The sequence below is a fragment of the Erpetoichthys calabaricus genome, chromosome 7, assembly GCF_900747795.2.
Source record: "Erpetoichthys calabaricus chromosome 7, fErpCal1.3, whole genome shotgun sequence".
NCBI lineage: Eukaryota > Metazoa > Chordata > Cladistia > Polypteriformes > Polypteridae > Erpetoichthys > Erpetoichthys calabaricus.
The window spans coordinates 95495635-95516116 of record NC_041400.2 but is presented as its reverse complement, the minus strand read 5'-3'; the positions used below and the strand labels follow the sequence as shown (position 1 = coordinate 95516116).

Sequence of the window (20482 nt, the reverse complement as noted above, 5' to 3'; positions counted from 1 at the left end):
TCTGAGTCATCAAGAGCAAGTCAATTACCATGAATTCAAAAGAAGTTAATTAGCAGCAAAAACAGGTCACAAATTAAGAAAAGGGTTAGAATGAAAACCTGAAGCCACTGAGGCCCTCCAGGACCAGAGTTGGGGACCCCTGATCTAGAGAACATCCATCTTTCCCTCAGTTATGACTGCAAGATTCCCATTGATGTCCAACCATCTATCCAGTTTTTGAACTTATTCTAGTTCAGGGTCTCAGAATATCCATTTTTGTACTGGACTAAAAACAATAAAACTTCAGACATTTCCTCATGTTGTAGTCTACTATTACATTTTTACATAACAGTCTCTGACGCTCCTGTTGCTAAGCCTCAGAGATTAGAACTGCTCACATTATATCATTACTTTTTTTAAAAATGCCTAATATGGTCGCTATAAGCCTAGGTATCATGACTTGAACTGCTGAGTGCATATTTCTAGGTGTTTGATGCCCATCCCTGGCAGGTGGCATTATGATCACAACTGCTCCTCTAGGTGTAAGGCGTCATTAAACTTTCAAGGCATTCTGCTGTTTTGTAGCTGCAGCTCACCCTGCTGACTCTGAAAAGCCTGCTGCAATAAATAGAAGGAATTCATTATTCAAGCCTCATATTGTTTTTTGCCCTTCTGACTCCATCCTTTGATTTCAGCTGCTCATTTCATTAAAAGACACGTACACCCCCACATGTACACAAAAGCTCTGAGTCCTGGGCTTTTAATGAAGGCAGTGGCTGTGAGGGAAGAGTGGATTAAGCGCATACACTGAGGTGGTGCTGAGCAAATTTTTCTTTATTCTGTTCTTTTTATATAGCACCTTTTATTGCAAAAATCTTGAAGGGTGATGTCAAAATAGACAAATGCCTAGATGTATCAAAAGCACAACAAGGGAGAGGGCAGAGACAGTGCAAGTAAGGCAAACATAACAAGACAGGATAAGGACAAAAACATAGAAGAAAATAAAAATGTGGCAAAATAAAACAAGTAAGAACATATTTTTTGGAATGTGTGAAATCCAAAGAGAAAATGTGATTTTACTAAGAACTTTGAAGAGCTCAGGCAAGAAAAGGAAAATATTATCACCTATAATAGGAATGTTTTAAACGAATTTGATAATAATAACGATGAAAAAGTTAAATATGCTTAAAACCTAAAACAAAGACAGCCTGATTGTTATCACTTTATAAAGCGTGATTCAAAAAGATTGGTGGCACAGTGGGTAGCGCTGCTGCTGCCTCGCAGTTAGGAGACCCGGGTTCGCTTCCCGGGTACTTCCTGCGTGGAGTTTGCATGTTCTCCCCGTGTCTGCGTGGGTTTTCTCCGGGTACTCTGGTTTCCTCCCAAAGACATGCAGGTTAGGTGCATTGATGATTCTAAATTGTCCTGTGTGTGTGTATGCACGCCCTGCTTGGGGTTTGTTTCCTGCCTTGCGCCATGTGTTGCCTGGGATTGGCTCCAGCAGACCCCCATGACCCTGTAGTTAGTGATATAGCAGGTTGGATAATGGATGGATGGATATTTTTATAACTATTAGGTGCCTAGGAACCAGTCACAAACCAATTGAAAGAGGGGGTCATAGAGTTTCTCATTGTCACTGGAAGATGGCTTCCTTCAGTCTGTGAGGAGATGGCGACCCCTGAGCAGAAAGCGTTTTGCGCTCAATCTAGTATGGGATGAATTGGACTATCACATTGATGTTGTCTTTACACCTTGAGGAGGTCATATTGAGCACTTGTAAAATTACATAATAAACGTTATGTTCACCTAAGCCATTTACAATTCACTGCATTGTTCTGTAATGATTTGCAGGTGAAATCAACCATTTCAAAATCGGATGGATCTTTTTGAATCACCCTATATTATGACAAATTTCTGAAATAAATATTTTCTTGAGTTTTTCATGCCCAATTCACAACAGAAGCATTGCAATGAGAAAGTGAAACAAGTGCTGAATCATTTTATCAAAGGGGCAATATAGATAAATTAAATATAAATTAATTGCAAGAATAAAAAAACTGGTATAAAATAGTCAACATCCACCAACATAAACTTAATAAGCTGAAGGCCCTAGCATAGCCAGCTGGAGTAACAGATATTTGAAGCTTGTAGGACTTCTACAGTCTATCAATTCAAAGTTTTTACATATCAGGACATCATTTGGTGCTTAGCAGGTCTTAAAGTTAGGTAAATACAACCTCAGATGAACAATAACACATTACACAGTGTCATTATTTATTTAACAAAAACTAAGCCAAAATGCAGAAGCATTGTGTGAACAATTCAGTACACCCTTACTGCTTCCATAGGAATTAAGAGGGTATGTAGCAGTCAGATGCTGCCAATCAAATGCACTTGATTAATTGATCATCAGCAAGTGTGACCACCTCTATAAAGGCAGACACTTTGGCAGTTTGTTGGTCTGGAGCATTCAGGCGTGTGCTAACACAATGCTAAGTAGGAACAACATCAGTGATGATCTTAGAGAAGCAATTGTTGCTGCCCATCAATCTGGGAAGGCTTATAAGGCCATTTCCCAACAATTTGAAGTCCATCATTCTTCAGTGATAAAGCTTATTCACAAGCAGAAAACATTCAAGATAGTTGCCAACAGGAGTGGACGTCCCAGCAAATTCACCCCAAGGTCAGACCATGCAATGCTCAGAGAGATGGCAAAAAACCCAAGAGCTACATCTCAGACTCTACAGGCCTCAGTTAGCATGTTAAAAGTTAAAGTCCATGACAGTACAATTAGAAAAAGACTGAACAAGTATGGCTTGTTTGGAAGGACTGCCAGGAGAATACCTCTTCTCTCTAAAAAGGGCATGACAGCATGGCTTAGATTTGAAAAGTTGCATCTGAACAAACTCCAAGACTTCTGGAACAATGTCCTTTGGACAGACATGACCAAAATGGAGATATTTGACCATAATGCACAGCGCCATGTTTGGCGAAAACCAAACACAGCATATCAGCACAAACACCTCATACCAATTGTCAAGCATGGTTGTGGAACGGTGACAATGTGGACTTGTTTTGCAGCCTCAGGAACTGTGCACCTTGCAGTCATTGAGTTGACCATGAACTCCTCTGCATACCAAAGCATTCTAGAGGCAAATGTGATGCCATCTGTCCAACAGCTAAAGCTTGGCCTGAATTGGGTCATGCTACAGCTCAATGATCCCAAGCACACCAGCATATCTACAACAGAATGGCTGAAAAAGAAAAGAATCAAGGTGCTGCAATCAAAGTGCAAACCTCAGCCCAACTGAAATGATGTGAGCTTAAGTGAGCTGTGCATGATACCTGCAAACTTCAAAGAACTGAAGCAACGTTGTAAATAAGAGCAAGCCAAAATTCCTCTAAAACGATGTGAGAGACTGATAAAGTCATACAGAAAATGATTGCTTCAAGTTATTACTGCTAAAGGTGGTTCTACAAGCTATTGAATCATGGGGTGTCCTTAGTTTTTCACAATTGGCTTCTCCATTTTGGCTTCATTTTTGTTAAATAAATAATGACACGGTGAAATCTGTTGTGTGTTGTTTTCCACCTGAGGTTAGATTTAAATAATTTTAGAAAATGGTAAGCACAAGATGTTTGTTTTGTTATGTCCTCATATATAAAGCCATTGAACTGTACGATGGTGTACCTTCTTTTTCACATAACTGTATATGATTGCAAGCTTCCCCCAGCAGTCTACAAAAGTGCTGTTGGTTTGATTGGTAATTAGAACATTAGAACAATCTAGATGAGAATAGGCCATTCAGCCCAACAAAGCTTTCTATTCCTATCCACTTAATTCCTCCAAAATAACATCAAGTCTAATTTTGAAGGACCATAAAGTTCTACTGTCTACCACATTACTTGGTATCTTATTCCAGCTGCCTATGGTTCTCTGTGTAAAGGTAAACTTCCTAATGTTTTTGTGCGAAATTTACCCTTAACAAGTTTTCAGCTGTGTCCCCGCGTTCTTGATAAACTAATTTTAAAATAACAGTCTCGATGCACTGTACTAATTCTCTTCATAATTTTAAAGACTTCATTCATATCATCTCTTAATCTTCTTTTGCTTAAAATGAGAAGGTTCAGCTCTTTTAATCTTTCCTCATAACTCATCCCCTGTAGCCTGTAATCAGCCTAGTCACTTCTTTCTGAACCTTTTCTAGTGTGTCTATGTCTTTTTATAGCCTTGAGACCAAAGCTGCACACAGTACTTCTGGCGGGGTCTAGCCAGTGTGCTTGAACATAATGTTCTTTGACTTGTACTCTATATATCTTGCTATATAGTCTAACATTTTGTTAGCCTTTCTATTCTTACCTAACGTGTCAGTGTGGAGTAGGCATGTATTTCTCTGTTTATGTGTGTTTAGGTGTTTAAGTCAGTGTGAATGAGCCCCATCATACTGTAAGACCCGTTTGTGGAAAGGCATGCTTTGCAATGGACTGGTGTCCTGCCTTATAATCTCTAGTTGCCCACTACTCTGTACTGAAGAAATAACTTCAAAAAATGAATGAATTGAAGGATTTTCATGCATATAAATTTTTAAAAGTAGTTGGGGAAATATCTCTTTTATAAAAGAAAATCTTGAGACGAGACAAGACTATTGCAAAGAGATTTTTTCAGGTTGGTAGAAGGGGTCCTGCCCTCCTCTCAACCATTTCTAGTTCACGACCCATGGCCATGGTCCTCTCACATCTCATTTGTGTGAATGACACAGTTCTTGTGCTCTCAGCTCTTACAATTTTTTACATTTTCCTCACTTTAAGCTCCCAATAAAAGAAGACTCATTATGTCCAAATCTAATTGAATAATTTTATCCCGAAGGATTATCAACAGAAGAAATGAGTACACGGGCAATCCTAGCATTAAAAAACGATGAAATCAAATTAATTAACGAGAAAATTGTCGATCGCTTACAGGGAAAATTGGTTAAATGCATATCAATAAACTATGCTGAAAAAGTGGGTGGTGATGGTGCAGAAGATGAAAACATCAGCTTACAATATCCCAAAGAATATCTACAACCGTTAACACCGTATGGTCTTCCACTGGCCAAATTACTGTCCTAAAAAGGATGTATTGTAATGTTATTGCATAATTTATGTATGAGTGATGTTCTATGCAATAGTAAAAGATTAGTTGTATTGAAAATTGGTCAAACAATTCTAACATGTAAAATTTTAACAGGCGACAAGAAAGGTAATGTAGTATATTAGACACCAAAGGAGATCTTGATATGCCATTTGTATTAAAACGTTTACAGTTTCCCGTTAGAACAGCTTTTGCTATGACAATTAACAAATCACAGAGATAAACATTTGAAAAAGTCGGTTTATTTATTACAGAGAAAGAAACGATATTCACTCACGGCAGTTAAATGTTGCATTGTCACAATGTAAATCCAAACACGGAATCAAAATTCAATGCGATATTGAAGAAAAGTTCATTCCAAATGTTGTTTTACTGAAGTTTTACAGTAAAAGTCAGTCAGTCAGTCATTATCCAACCCAGTATATCCTAACACTTGTCACGGGGGTCTGCTGGAACCAATCCCAGCCAACACATGGCGCAAGGCAGCAATAAACCCCGGACAGGGTGCCAGCCCACCGCAGGGCACACACACACACACACATCCACACACCAAGCACACACTAGGGACAATTTAGGATCGCCAATGCACCTAACCTGCATGTCTTTGGACTGTGGGAGGAAACCGGAGCACCCGGAGGAAACCCACGCAGACACGGGAGAACATGCAAACTCCACACAGGGAGGACCCGGGAGGCGAACTCAGGTGTCCTAACTGCGAGGCAGCAGTGCTACCACTGCACCACCGTACAGTAAAAGTGAAAGTTTAAAAAGTATTTGCATGTTAATTTCAAAGCCAAAAAGAACGAAAACGTATAACGCAACAAATACCTCTAACATAACATGAAACATAATTTTCTTTCAATTTATTATGTTTTACTATTTTTTACTATGGTTAATTACTCACTGTAATGTAAAATAGTTAGGTCTATTATGGATATGTAACAATTCCCATGAAAATAACAATCTATTTAAATTGCATTTTCGCTTCCCCATACGCAAGTGGCAGAGCTGCAAAGTCACTAGTACATTGCACCCGCCTGGGGGTTGGTGAGCAAAGCGAGCAGAAGGCAGAGCCCCCTAGTAATTAAAAAAAATGGAAAAATCAGAGGATAAGAAAAGGAATAACAATACTTATTATTGGACTGATTAATTCTGGTTGAACTTATTGACCCTTTAGCTTTAAAGTTTCTTTAAAAATATTTATAGATAAAATTTGTCATTAACAATCTAATCTTGTGCATAAATCACACATTTATACTACTATGAAACAGAAATGCACACACAAATACACACACTATGCATGTATACTATTTTCAACTTTTAAAGTACCATATAAAGCAAAGATTGGTGAACTGATGGGTACATGTCACCCACAGCAGAAACACAAAAATAAAACTTTGAATTATACAGACAGTTTAATTCTTGGAACAGAATTCAGCAGCCACAAGAGTGTTTTGGAAATTAAAAATTTCTATCCATCGCATTCATTACATTAGTTGTATGTACCTGAGGTTCTTTTCCTGTGATGCGTTTGATATGCCCAGTCACTCTGTCTGACTTCTTTCTGAGCGAATGAAAACTAAACTTGTTAATTTTGTTTCTCAGTCTCCCTTCTTCTTCATTTTTCTTGTACTTCATCACTGCAAAGGAACACAACATCGGGAAGTTATTATAGGTATGCTGGATACACATACTTAACCACAAGCTATGAAGTCTAACAATTTGAAAACATCTCGACCGTCTACACTAATTTAATGAATATGTCAGTGTGTGCTTGGATGAAATGGTTGTTTGGGAGCTGTTGGGGAATAACGCCTACTCTTGTCCTTATGTTGTATGTTTGTGTTGGTGCTTTATTTGATTTGAACCTCACCAAATCAAATTCTGATTATCTGACATTGTTAAAGCAATTAAGTAACACAGAATGATTAATTATATGAATTAAAATATTACAGTAGGCACAGTGCCTATCAGCAGTGAAGTTTGGTGGTAGATTTCTTAATGTAAGCTTCAACAATTCAGTATGCAGTCACTTCACTCAATGCTGAACGACCACCACCAGTGCAGTGAAGTGGCATATCCATTATTGAGTCATCAAGTGTGTAACCAACTTCTGTTCATGATAGGGAAAAACATTTGCCGCGTCCACAGCAACATAATAAAATAAAGCACATGCATACATAAAGAGATCACACGGGTTAAAGGGCGGTGTTCACACTCAATAACTTATCACATAAAAAATAACAATAACAGATAAACAGATCTAAAAAATAATACTCCAGTTCAGCAAATGTGTATACTTTCAGTAAAACATGTTTGCAGTTGGATAGCTAACCACTTAGACACAGTATCTCCCCCAGGGCGCTAGATGGCAGCCCCCCCCTGAGCTGCAGTGATGGATTCCTACAGAGCTTCATGGGAGATTGGAGTAGGGCACCATCCTGTTGGGTTCAGTGGGTGCCACCAGGGGGTGCTGCAGGAACTGTGGAGCCCTACTTTGTCAGGCTTCCACCCACATTAACGGGCCACCAGATGTATTCCTGGGTGCAGGATAATAGAAGTCCACTGCCACTGCTCCAGGGAGGGAAAAGAGAAAGCTTGCTGGAGGAGGAGTGGAGGAGAAAGCAGAGAGAAGGACTGAAAGAGAGAAGAAGCGATACAGATGGAGAAAGAGAAAGTATTCTTATGTGCCTTTGTGCTGTGAACTATGTATTGTGCTGGGTTGTGGTGTTTCACACAAATAAAAGTTGTGTGCTGTGCAAAACCTGTGTTTGCATCTGTCTGTGTCAGGTGTTGGAGAGCTGAGGCCACAGTTAGCAATAGTTAGTATCTTGATGGTGAGAAGTAGCTGTCAGGGTTGATTGAATTGCCTCATAAATTAACATGGATGGATTCCCTAATCATTTTTTTAGTGATGCTTGTGTGCTTATTTTTCAACATGTCAATCCTTTCATAAACCCTGTGGCAAGACACATTTGACTACAGTATTCTGATGATGGCTTTCAATGAATTACTGAAGTTCTTTCACCTTCACTGCCAACCAACTGACTCATGGGACTTTGGTGTACATGCCAAACTGTGACCAAGGAGAACATTTTCTTAACGTAGAATGTATTGCTAGCAGTTTTATTACTTATTTACTTGGGTGGCATAGGATTGTACACGAAATAGAATTTAATACTGTAACACTAGCCAGCGATGGTTGATCAAGGTTTGGTACATAGGCAATATCAAAAAAATCATTGCCTCGAGTTCTGAAGTATGAACCTGAAATTCTTAAACAAAAACAATACTTTATTATATTTTTGTTCATAAACTGCAACCCTCCACACCTAAGACTGTGTCAGATATATCATCAATTGATGCATGCGCTGTTGGGTAGAAGCAACAGGAAAGCATCTTTAGATACAAAGAGCAACACATCATAATAACTTCATTAATAAAATGGCACAAAAAACTGAGATCAATATTTGAAAATAAATGTATCTTCTTCTTTTTCGGCTGCTCCTGTTAGGGGTTGCCACAGCGGATCATCTTCTTCCATACCTTCCTGTCCTCTGCATCTTGTTCTGTTACACCCATCACCTGCATGTCCTCTCTCACCACATCCATAAACCTTCTCTTAGGCCTTCCTCTTTTTCTCTTGCCTGGCAGCTCTATCCTTAGCATCCTTCTCCCAATATACTCAGCATCTCTCTTTCTGCACATGTCCACACCAACACAATCTCGCCTCTCTGACCTTGTCTCCCAATTATCCAACTTGAGCTGACCCACTAACGCACTAATTTCTAATCCTATCCATCCTCGTCACACCCAGTGCAAATCTTAGCATCTTTAACTCTGCTACCTTAAACTCTGTCTCCTGCTTTCTGGTCAGTTCCACCGTCTCCAACCCATATAACATAGATGATCTCACTACTGTCCTGTAGATCTTCCCTTTCACTCTTGCTGATACCCGTCTGTCACAAATCACTCCTGACACTCTTCTCCTCCCATTCCACCCTGCCTGCACTGTCTTTTTCACCTCTCTTCCACAATCCCTATTACTCTGTACTGTTGATCCCAAGTATTTAAACTCATCCACCTTCGCCAACTCTACTCCTTGCATCCTCACCAGTCCACTGACCTCCCTCTCATTTACACACATGTATTTTGTCTTGTTCCTACTACCCTTCATTCCTCTCCTCTCTAGAGCATATCTCCACCTCTCCAGGGTCACCTCAACCAGCTCCCTACTATCGCTACAGATCACAATGTCATCAGCAAACATCATAGTCCACAGGGACTCCTGTCTAATCTCGTTGTCAACCTGTCCATCAACATTGCAAGAAAGGGCTCAGAGTCGATCCCTGATGTAATCCCACCTCCACCTTGAATGCATCCGTCACTCCCACCGCAGACCTCACCACAGTCACAATTCCCTCGTACATATCCTGTACAACTCTTACATACTTTTCTGCCACTCCCAACTTCCTCATACAATAACAAAACCTCCTCTCGAGGCACCCTGTCATATGCTTTCTCCAGGTCCACAAAGACGCAATGCAACTCCTCCTTCTGGCCTTCTCTAAACTTCTCCATCAACACCCTCAGAGCAAACATTGCATCTGTGGTGCTATTTCTTGGCATGAAACCATACTGCTGCTCACTAATCATTACCTCACTTCTTAACCTAGCTTCCACTACACTTTCTCATAACTTTATGCTGTGGCTCACCAATTTTATCCCCCTGTAGTTACTACAGTCCTGCACATCCCCCTTATTCTTAAATATCAGCACCAGTACACTTCTTCTCCACTCCTCAGGCATCCTCTCACTTTCCAAGATTCCATTACACAATCTGGTTAAAAACTCCACTACAATCTCTCCTAAACACCTCCATGCTTCCACAGGTATATCATCTGGACCAACGGCTTTTCCATTCTTCAACCTCTTCATACCTGTCCTTACTTCCTCCTTGCTAATTCATTGCAGTTCCTGATTCACTATCTCTACATCATCCAGCCTCTTCTCTTTCTCATTCTCTTCATTCATAAGCCTCTCAAAGTACTCTTTCCATCTGCTCAACACACTCTCCTCGCTTGTGAATACGTTTCCATCTTTATCCTTTATTACCCTAACCTGCTGCACTTCTTTCCCAGCTCGGTCCCTCTGTCTAGCCAATCGGTACAGGTCCTTTTCTCCCTCCTTAGTGTCCAACCTCTCATACAACTCATCATACGCCTTTTCTTTAGCCTTCACCACCTCTCTCTTCACCTTGCGCCTTATCTCCTTGTACTCTTGTCTACTTTCTGCATCTCTCTGACTATCCCACTTCTTCTTTACCATCCTCTTCCTCTGTATACTCTCCTGTACTTCCCCATTCCACCACCAGTTTTCCTTTTCCTCCTTCCTCTGCCCAGATATCACACCAAGCACCCTTCTTGCTGTCACCCTTACTACATCTGCTGTAGTTTTGCAGCTGTCTGGTAACTCTTCACTACCACCCAGTGCCTGTCTCACCTTCTCCCTAAACTCAACCTTGCAGTCTTTCTTTTTCAACTTGCACCATTTGATCGTTGGCTCTGCCCTCACTCTCTTCCTCTCCTTGATCTCCAACATCATCCTACAGACCACCATTCTATGCTGCTTAACTACACTTTTCCCCGCTACCACTTTTCTGTCTTCAATCTCCTTCAGATTGACTCTTCTGCATAGGATGTAATCTACCTGTGTGCATCTTCCTCCACTCTTGTACATCACCCTATGTTCCTCCCTCTTCTTAAAATATGTATTCACCACAGCCATGTCCATCCTTTTGGCAAAATCCACTATCCTCTGACCTTCTTTATTCCTCTCCTTGACACCATACCTACCCATCACCTCCTCATCTCCTCTGTTCCCTTCACCAACATGTCCATTGAAATCCGCTCCGATCACTTCTTTCTGTCCCTTGGGTACACTGTTCATCACTCCATCTAACTCACTCCAAAAATCTTCTTTCTCATCTATTGCACACCCAACTTGCAGGGCATATGCACTGACAACATTCATCATCACACCTCCAATTTCCAGGTTCATAATCATTACTCTGTCTGACACTCTTTTCACCTCCAAAACACTCTCGACATACTGTTCCTTCAGAATAACCCCTACTCCATTTCTCCTCCTATCCACACCATGATAGAACAATTTGAATCCACCTCCGATCCACCTGGCCTTACTCCCTTTTCATTTAGTCTCTTGCACACACAACATATCAACCTTCCTTCTCTCCATCATATCTGCTAATTCTCTCCCCTTACCAGTCATACTGCCAACATTCAAAGTTCCTACCCTTAGTTCCACTCTCTTTACCTTCCTCCTCTCCTCCTGCCTCCGGACAGTTCTCCCCCCTCTTCTTCGGCCAACAGTAGCCCAATTTCCGTCAGTACCCTGTTGACTAACAGTACCGGTGGCGGTTGTTGTTAACCTGGGACTCGACCGATCCAGTATGGAAATTTGTATTGTTGGCTTGTGCATCCCCTAAAAAGTACCGCATAACCCAAAAGCTAGTGAAAATGACTGGAGATACACAGTAACCATGAATCTGGGGGCTGAAAACCAAACATGCAACTACAGAACATGTAAATTCAAACACAAAGATTCTCTTACTGTTTGAAGTACAGCTAAACCTGACTATTCAAGGATCCATTATCCACAGATTCATTCATCCACATCTACTTGTGCCTATTTGCTGTGTAGGAAAAGAACAGCCGGAAAATAGAAGAAGCGATTAACCAGTTGGGAGGCCATTGTGATGACACAGATAGATTGGCTGGGGGAACAAATAAAAAACTTTATACTTGGCCAGTGTAAATTAATGGAAGGACCAGAGATAGCCAGGTGTCAGGGGAAGTTCAGTTCCCAATACAATAGATGGCAGTGGTCCTCACATGAAAATCTAGTCAGGACACCTGCAGAGATACTTGGGAGTTGGAGTCCGGAAGTGCAGGCCTGTTTTGGTCCCTGGGTAACGTTAGAGGGCACTGTCTGGGGAGGACCTCCCCACTTCTTTTATGGCTCAGAAGTGCTTTCTGGATGATACAGCATGACTGCATTAACATTTTGCCATTTTAATGTTCATTTTAAAAAGACTATCTATCTATCTATCTATCTATCTATCTATCTATCTATCTATCTATCTATCTATCTATCTATCTATCTATCTATCTATCTATCTATCTATCTATCTATCTATCTATCTATCTATCTATCTATCTATCTATCTATCTATCTATCTATCTATCTATCTATCTACATGGTAGATAATCCAGTGAGAAGGAAAACTATATAGCTTCCCATTGCGGAATTACTGTGTCCTATTGCAAAGTACGTTGAGATCAGGAAGTGTGAAAATCCTAACTTGATCAATGTATTTACAAATATGTTCTAAGAGGAAGTAAAACACAAACTACAAGAAAAGAGAAGTGGTCAAAAAGCCATGGTTTCTGAAAAATGACAATGGCTATTGTTCTGAAACATTGAAAAAGGGAGTAAACTTCTCAAGTGAAAAAACAGAAAGCTCTAGAAACTGTCTCTGCTTTTCAGTGAAGGGTTCCACCCTTACTGGAATTGCACATCATTATTATTAGACCTTGATGCAGATGGCTTCCAGCAGTAGAGGACCACACTGAATTCCACTTCTGTCAACTAAGAACAGGATTAATAAAGATCAGGAAAATGCCATCTGATTTAACAAATCTCTTTCTGCTACAACTTGATGGTGGTTGGTTCAGAATTTGGTGCATATAGCATGAATCTATGGATCCATCCTGCTTTGATCATGAGTATATGGTGGGTTTGTTCATGTTTATGGTGTGGGAAATGTTTTCTGGTCACTTTTTAGGTGTCTTCAATGCCAACTGAGCATCATCTGAATACCTTAACATTACTGCAGACATTATCCATCCTGTCATGGCCAAAGTCTACCCTTTTTACAAATGGATATTTCCAGCAGGATAGTGTGTCATCACACAAAACAGACATTATCACAAGCTGAAACCAGATTTTAGTCCAACAGAGCACATTTGGAATGAGGTGGTGTAAAGGTTTGCCATATGAATACATAGACTAAAACATCTGTATGAATTGAATGATGCCATTAAGTCAGCACAAACCAAATTCCTCAATGAATATGTCCAGGACCATGTTGAGTACAATCCTCAAAGTATTCAGCTTGTCCTGATTAATTCTACCCAGCACTACCAATTTGTACCTATTAAAAGTGTTCACTACTTGTATATATGGTCATTTTTGTCACATTTGCAGAGTACAGTGAAATTCGTACAAGCATGTGCTAAACCACATGCAACACATCTCAACTTTCTGACACCATGATTAGTGAGTATAATTACCTTACCTTGACACATCTGGCTTCCTTACCTCAAAAATCTCAAAACACAGATGTACTGTATGTGCTGCATGTGTACGTCTGGGTGTCTTTGACTTTGCAATATTATACTCTTTGCAGTATATAATGAAATAATAGGGGTGACGTGGTAACGCAATAGATAACACTGCTTCCTCATAAATGCAAAGTCCTAGAATCGGATCACTTATCTGTTATTAACTGTGGGAGTTTGCACGTCTCTCCATGTCTGTTTTCCTCCAAGTCCTCAGCTTTTTTGTATCACTCCCCAATACCATTAATTTTTAGTTTATTGGTAGTAAGGTCCCAAGAGTGAGAGTTAGTGTCTATTACCTGAGAGAGACTTTTTTTATGTAAACAGAACCATTGTGGAAGTCATTCTTGGACTATTGTTTGTTGGTCTACCCTCTTATATTAATATTCCTTGGTTAGCCCAATCAGAAGAACAACATTGCCCTATGGGGCACAAAAAGGTCACCACAATGCCAAGGCCACAATTCTTGTCACAATGAAATCTGGCTCATAAGATTTGGAGTGTAAATTTACTGGCAGAAAGGAACTGAAATTTGTGCTGGAAGTTGAAAAGTACCATCTAGATATAGCCAGACATACAGTATGCCTATGCACTGCATTGGCACTCAATTCAAGGATAGTCACTTTCCTGTGTTGAAGTTGCTCAATTGGAGAAGACCCAAATACTACTAAGCATCTGGCTGGGTGCCATATAGTTGAGGATGGTTCTCGTGGGAAATGGAGGTCTCTACAGTTTGCAGAGAGTAAAACTTGGACTTTTGTTATTTACACTCCAAACAACTCTCATTCAGTACTTAAAAGGAACTGACTCTGTAGTTCTACTGGGAGATTTCAATGCTTTCATGGGAAATGATGGAGTTATCTGGAGTGTCATGGTTGGGAGTAACACAAGGATGCTCTTAAGTGTACCTGCTAGCAAAGTACCTTGGGCCAGAGGTAAATTAATGAATTTACAGTTGTGTTATCTAATTTATAAGCACAGGTTTTGGTCATTTGAGCCAGTGCTAAATTTCAATTAGTCGCCATATAATGGTGAGCTCTCTATGGATTGAGAATCCAATAGTCCTACTCTATTGTGAGGCAAATACAGCCCATAATTAATGATTGATTGTGACTGCTGATTTAAATTTACATAGGAGGAACTGTATCCCTCAGCTGGCATTTGGGAATTCCTCAGTTGTTGCTGGGAACAGTTGCTGTGGATGGGATGCCCTTGTCAACCCACCTCAGCGTGTTGCTACAGTGATCCTCAGCAGGATAAACAGGGTGAAAGTGAAGTGAAGACATTGAATATTTAGCTCTATTATCAAATAATCTTGCAGCTGTCCACATTACAATGGGTCACTCTTGTTTCAGAGTTATCTTCCAAATTCTGCTAATTACTAAACCAATGCCTTGAAATCAAACACCCAGAACACCTGATTGCATTGTCTATGCTGTTTAAAGCTTGGAGAAACCTGAGATGTTCTGGCAAAGGCTTTCTCACTGTTTTGTTTCTGCACTCCTCACTTTCTATGCTATTCCTACCTATGCCAGACTCAAGACGCATGATTTCTGTGTTTCATTTGTTCATTGTTCTTGGTATCATACTACTGCCACTACTCTGTGGCAGAAAACTGGTGTATAGAGATGACCTAATCTTCCATCTGTAGTTAACTTTATATCATTGGTATTGTGTTTTAGTGATACAATACATTGAATTAACTTATCATGAAGTTAACACAAGTCTCTTTGTTGAAATGCATGATTAGTTTTTTTGAAACCTTATCATTAGGACCACAGACATCTGTCACTTTTGATTCATTAAAATTACAAATAACTGAAGGCTAATGGACAGCATGATTAGGCTGTGGCCAGCTGTGACCTTTCAAAGCTCTACTATGCCCTTGTGAGAGGGTTAGGAGTATGCGCCGATATAGCGCATTGTTGCATTCACCACATGACAAACCACATCAAGATCCCAGATTAGGACCCAAGGGCAGCCATGTGACAGATGGAATGGAACAATGTGAGTTTTTTATGGTGGCTGGAGTGTCATTTCTGCCACCAACCCCCAAGTTTTTCCCAGCAGGTTGGAGAGCCTACTTGCAAGGCTGGATGCAGACTAACATCATACCCAGGATGGAGCAATTGCAGGTTAAGGGATTTGCTCCAGGGCTCAACGGAGTAGAGTCACTTCTGTCATTTACAGGATTTGAACCGGCAACCTTCCAATTACCAGTGCAGATCCCTAACCTCAGAGCCACCACTCTGCCCACACTGCCCTTGTGATGCATTCTAAACCATGGTGAAGCTGAGATCTTCTGAAAATGCCCATCTTGATGGTCACTGACCGTTTTCAATTTGCACAATATCCTTGTGTCTTTGTGGTATATCTGGGTATCTCCATTATCACAAAAGATCGCAGGTTTAGGTTACTAGTAAATCTGTCAATACAGCATGAGTGTCCTGTTAGCTCCTGCATTGTATTAGAATTGAAGGAAGGTTGAAATGTTAAAAGTCTTTACCATTCAGACTCACCAATATCAGAAGTGGCTGTAGAACCTGCAGAATGAGATTCAAGCCCTGGGTTACTGACGGCTCTGAGACTCAATGAGGCTCCATTGATGTTTGTTCAAAATACCAACAGTGCTGTATTTCCTCTCTTTCTAAACCTGTGCTTGCTTTATTTTGTAACTGACCTGTGAGTTTTATCCAAGTGCAGAGTATATTAGATTAGCATGACAGAGTGAGTGATTTCTGCTTTGTATCCATTGCTCTCGGGACAATCCCTTGTTCCCCCAAATTCTGTAATAAAAATCATCTCTTTAAATGGGAACACAAAACCAGGCAAAGAATCTCTGTGACTGCCAGCAGAAAAGACAAATAAAGTCTCACTGAAAGCATTTTATAAAAACCCACGGAGACTGCACACAGCTCCAAAGAGAAGAAACACAGTCCCACCAGCTGTTGGTCTGAAGACACTGGAGGAAGATGACAGGCATTCCATATTTCACCAGGAGTAGAAATTTTTTACAGGTAGAAGGTGTTTTTTTAGAATTCAGATTGTGTTGAGGGATGTAATGATTGATTGCTTATTCAGTTTTATTTTGGTTGAAGTCCACTTCACTGAAGAGATCCGTAAAATCAATATGACAGTGGCTGGTATGCAATGAAACATATTCGATACAACCTTACTTTGGATTGCATTTCAGTTACAGTATATATACTCTAATGTGTTCTATTACTGTATTTAGACTGTATAGTATCTATATATCTACATACAAGATATACAGATTTAAAAGGGCATTCAATATTAGGAAAAATATAAACAAATGCTTTTATAAAGCAAATAGTGCCTAAAAATATTTTTAACTGTTAAAGAAAATGAAAATCATTTGCCTCTCAGATATGAAGTGATATGTAAAAGGAAGTGAACTGAACATAGTGAGGCATGTTTCCTGTTTTCAGAGTGATTTACAAACCATTCTGTTCATGGCTTGCCAGCTGCTTCTTTTATGCCATTATTAACATGTGACCTCAGACGATAACAGATAATAGCCCCTTGTTCAGAAGCAATCTGCTTTTAGACGAAGTGTAATAAAATAACCAGCACAGCAGCAAGCAAGCAGCAGTCTAAAGCTGTTACCTCCCCCAGCCTCTTGTCTCTTCATAGCACAGTATAAGCTGCCATTTGTCATTTTTTTAAGAATGGAATATTAATATAATATTCAATTCATTACAGACTAAAATTATCATAGCTGTGTGGCACCATTAGGTCCTGAACTTGGAACTGGGTGACCTATGGGGCGGCTTGTTTCTGCACCAACAACTTTCTTAATTAAAGGTTAATTTCTATCTTATTCATATTCTTATGTAATTAATTGTGGCATTTTCCTAGTTATACATGCTCGGTGTCAGTTTTGATATACAAAAGAGTAATGAGCCTTTTTCCAGCAGATTAATGAAAGACATACAGTAGGTGAATATACACAGCAATAAAATATCTCCTTCCTTTAAATATACTTTGTAAGATTTGCACATTTACTCTTTCTAATTTATTTTTAAAGCATCTAAACTCAAAAATATAGATTACAGAAATCCCAGAATCAGGGTGGCATTTCCAAACCAATAAAATAGAGATTATCCTATATGTATAAAACTGAATTTCTGTATATCTGTCTGTTAGAGCATCATGTAAAAACCACAACACCTATTTCTATAGACCTTTGCAGTTATTTCCGGTGTAGTGTAACTTAGAATACAGGCTAATAAAACATTACATTTTATATGTACAAATATCTACAAAAGCTGAAATAATACCAAATTTATAGCACTAGATATCCGCTGGATGGCAGCAACAGGTCAATAGTGAGCCTTATTAAAATTGCTCAGAAGGAATGGCATTTTATTTATGCTTTATCTTGTTCTTATTCATACATATATATGTATATATATTATATACAGTAATCCCTCCTCCATCGCGGGGGTTGCGTTCCAGAGCCACCCGCGAAATAAGAAAATCCGCGAAGCAGAAACCATATGTTTATATGGTTATTTTTATATTGTCATGCTTGGGTCACAGATTTGCGCAGAAACATAGGAGGTTGTAGAGAGACAGGAACGTTATTCAAACACTGCAAACAAACATTTGTCTCTTTTTCAAAAGTTTAAACTGTGCTCCATGACAAGACAGAGATGACAGTTCTGTCTCACAATTAAAAGAATGCAAACATATCTTCCTCTTCAAAGGAGTGCGTGTCAGGAGCACAGAATGTCACATAGATAGAGAAAACAATCTCTAGCAAACAAATCAATAGGGCTGTTTGGCTTTTAAGTATGCGAAGCACCGTGGCACAAAGCTGTTGAAGGCGGCAGCTCACACCCTCTCCGTCAGGAGCAGGGAGAGAGACAGAGAGAGAGAGAGAGAGAGAGAGAGAGTTTGTTTTTCAGTCAAAAATCAATACGTGCCCTTCGAGCTTTTAAGTATGCGAAGCACTGTGCAGCATGTCGTTTCAGGAAGCAGCTGCACAAAAGATAGCAACGTGAAGATAATCTTTCAGCATTTTTAGACGAGCGTCCGTATCGTCTAGGTGTGCGAACAGCCCCCCTGCTCAATCCCCATACGTCAGGATCACATATAGTCAGCGCAAGAGAGAGAGAAAAGTAAGCAATCTAGCTTCTCAGCCATCTGCCAATAGCATCCCTTGTATGAAATCAACTGGGCAAACCAACTGAGGAAGCATGTACCAGAAATTAAATGACCCATTGTCCGCAGAAATCCGTGAACCAGCAAAAAATCCGCGATATATATTTAAATATGCTTACATATAAAATCCGCGATGGAGTGAAGCCGCGAAAGGCGAAGCGCGATATAGCGAGGGATCACTGTATATATATATATATATATATATATATATATATATATATATACACACACACACACATATATACACATATACATATATATACATACATATATAATATATATATATAATATTATATATATATATATGTATATATGTATGTATATATATATATATATATATATTATATATTATATATTATATATTCTATATATTATATATATAGTGGTGAGCGGCTGGGGGTGGTACCCGGCTGGGACAACCGGAAGGACCGGAAGAGGGATTACTCCTCCTCCGGACCACGAGGGGGTAGCCGTCATGGTTAGCATAGGGACCACGGGAATAGAGCATGGAAGCTCAACCCAATAGGGGCCTGTGGTCAGGATGCCTATAGAGCCCTGGACGTCAGCACTTCTGCCACACCTGGAGGTGCTGGCGGAAGGAATACCAGGGACACCCTGAGTGCTTCCGGGTGCTCAGCCGGCACTTCTGCCACACCAGGAAGTGCTGGCGGAAGTTCATCGGGAGGCACCTGAAGCACGTCCAGGTGAACATAAAAGGGGCTGCCTCCCTCCATTCAATAGCTGGAGTCGGGTGGAAGAGGACAGAGCTTGGTGGAGAGGAGTGGAGGTGGTCAGAAAAGAGAGGCATTGGAAAGGCCTGGACTTGAGGGTGATTGGTGCAGGGGCACTGGGTTGTATTGCGTGCACTTTGTAAATAGTGGTAATAAATAAACGTGTGTTGGTGCTTGAACCATCGGTGTCTGCCTGTCTGTGTTCAGGCCAATTTCCACAATATATATATTGTGATATGTGACTACCTGGCCGGGACGCCAACAGAGTGAAAGGAGCAGGGGAGGGGGCATTGGTGAGGCAATACCTTCCCTGGGACACTAGAAGGCAGCTCTCCTGGGCGGCTGTGGCACCACGAATTCCCACAGGGCATGCCAGGAGCTGGAGTTTGGTGCAGCTCTGTTTGGTTCCGTGGGGGCCGCTGGGGGGGAGCTGCAGAGCCCTATAAAGGACCTCCATCACACATGGGAGTGATTGCAGGTAATACTGATGAACCACCTGGAACACTCCCAGGACTTGAATAAGAGGAGCCGCCTCACTCCATTCAATGGCCAGCGTTGGGAGGAAGAAGACAAAGCTTGAGGAGGAAGTGGAGGCAGATGGATTGGTGGCAGAGAAGGGACTGTGTTGTATTGGTGTACTGTACACAAAACTGTAAATAAACCAGGTGTTGTGTGTTGAACCTGTGTTCTGCCTGTCTGTGTCTGGGGTTAGGGCGGCTGTACACGCCCACAATATAACAATATTCACAATATAAAAAAAATTGAATTTCTTTCTGTCCATGTGTTCAAGCATCACATGAAAGCTATTGCACTTATTTCTACAAAACTTTGTAGTTATTTCTGGTATAGTCTAAGTATAGGCTAATAAATATGTGCAGTTTTATAAAGACAAAAGTGACTATTTACCTATGAAACAGGCTCTTTTTCTTTCCCACCAATGGCTGTGTAGTATCACACAACTCTCTTCATTTGAAAGTATAAAATGGCTGGTTTAAGGGCAAAGTGGCCAGTCTGACTGGTTTACAATT

The 20482-nt window shown here is 40.3% G+C and overlaps 1 protein-coding gene across 1 annotated transcript in view; it reads right to left on the bottom strand.

The window, feature by feature from the left end:
- The window catches only part of LOC114654567 (Rho guanine nucleotide exchange factor (GEF) 38), a 56900-nt gene extending 54575 nt beyond the window's left edge, over nt 1-2325 (bottom strand). The window contains exon 1 of the mRNA XM_051929458.1: nt 2317-2325. Coding sequence (XP_051785418.1) covers nt 2317-2325 — 9 coding nt within the window. The remainder of the gene's footprint in view (nt 1-2316) is intronic.
- Nucleotides 2326-20482: the final 18157 nt, after the last annotated feature.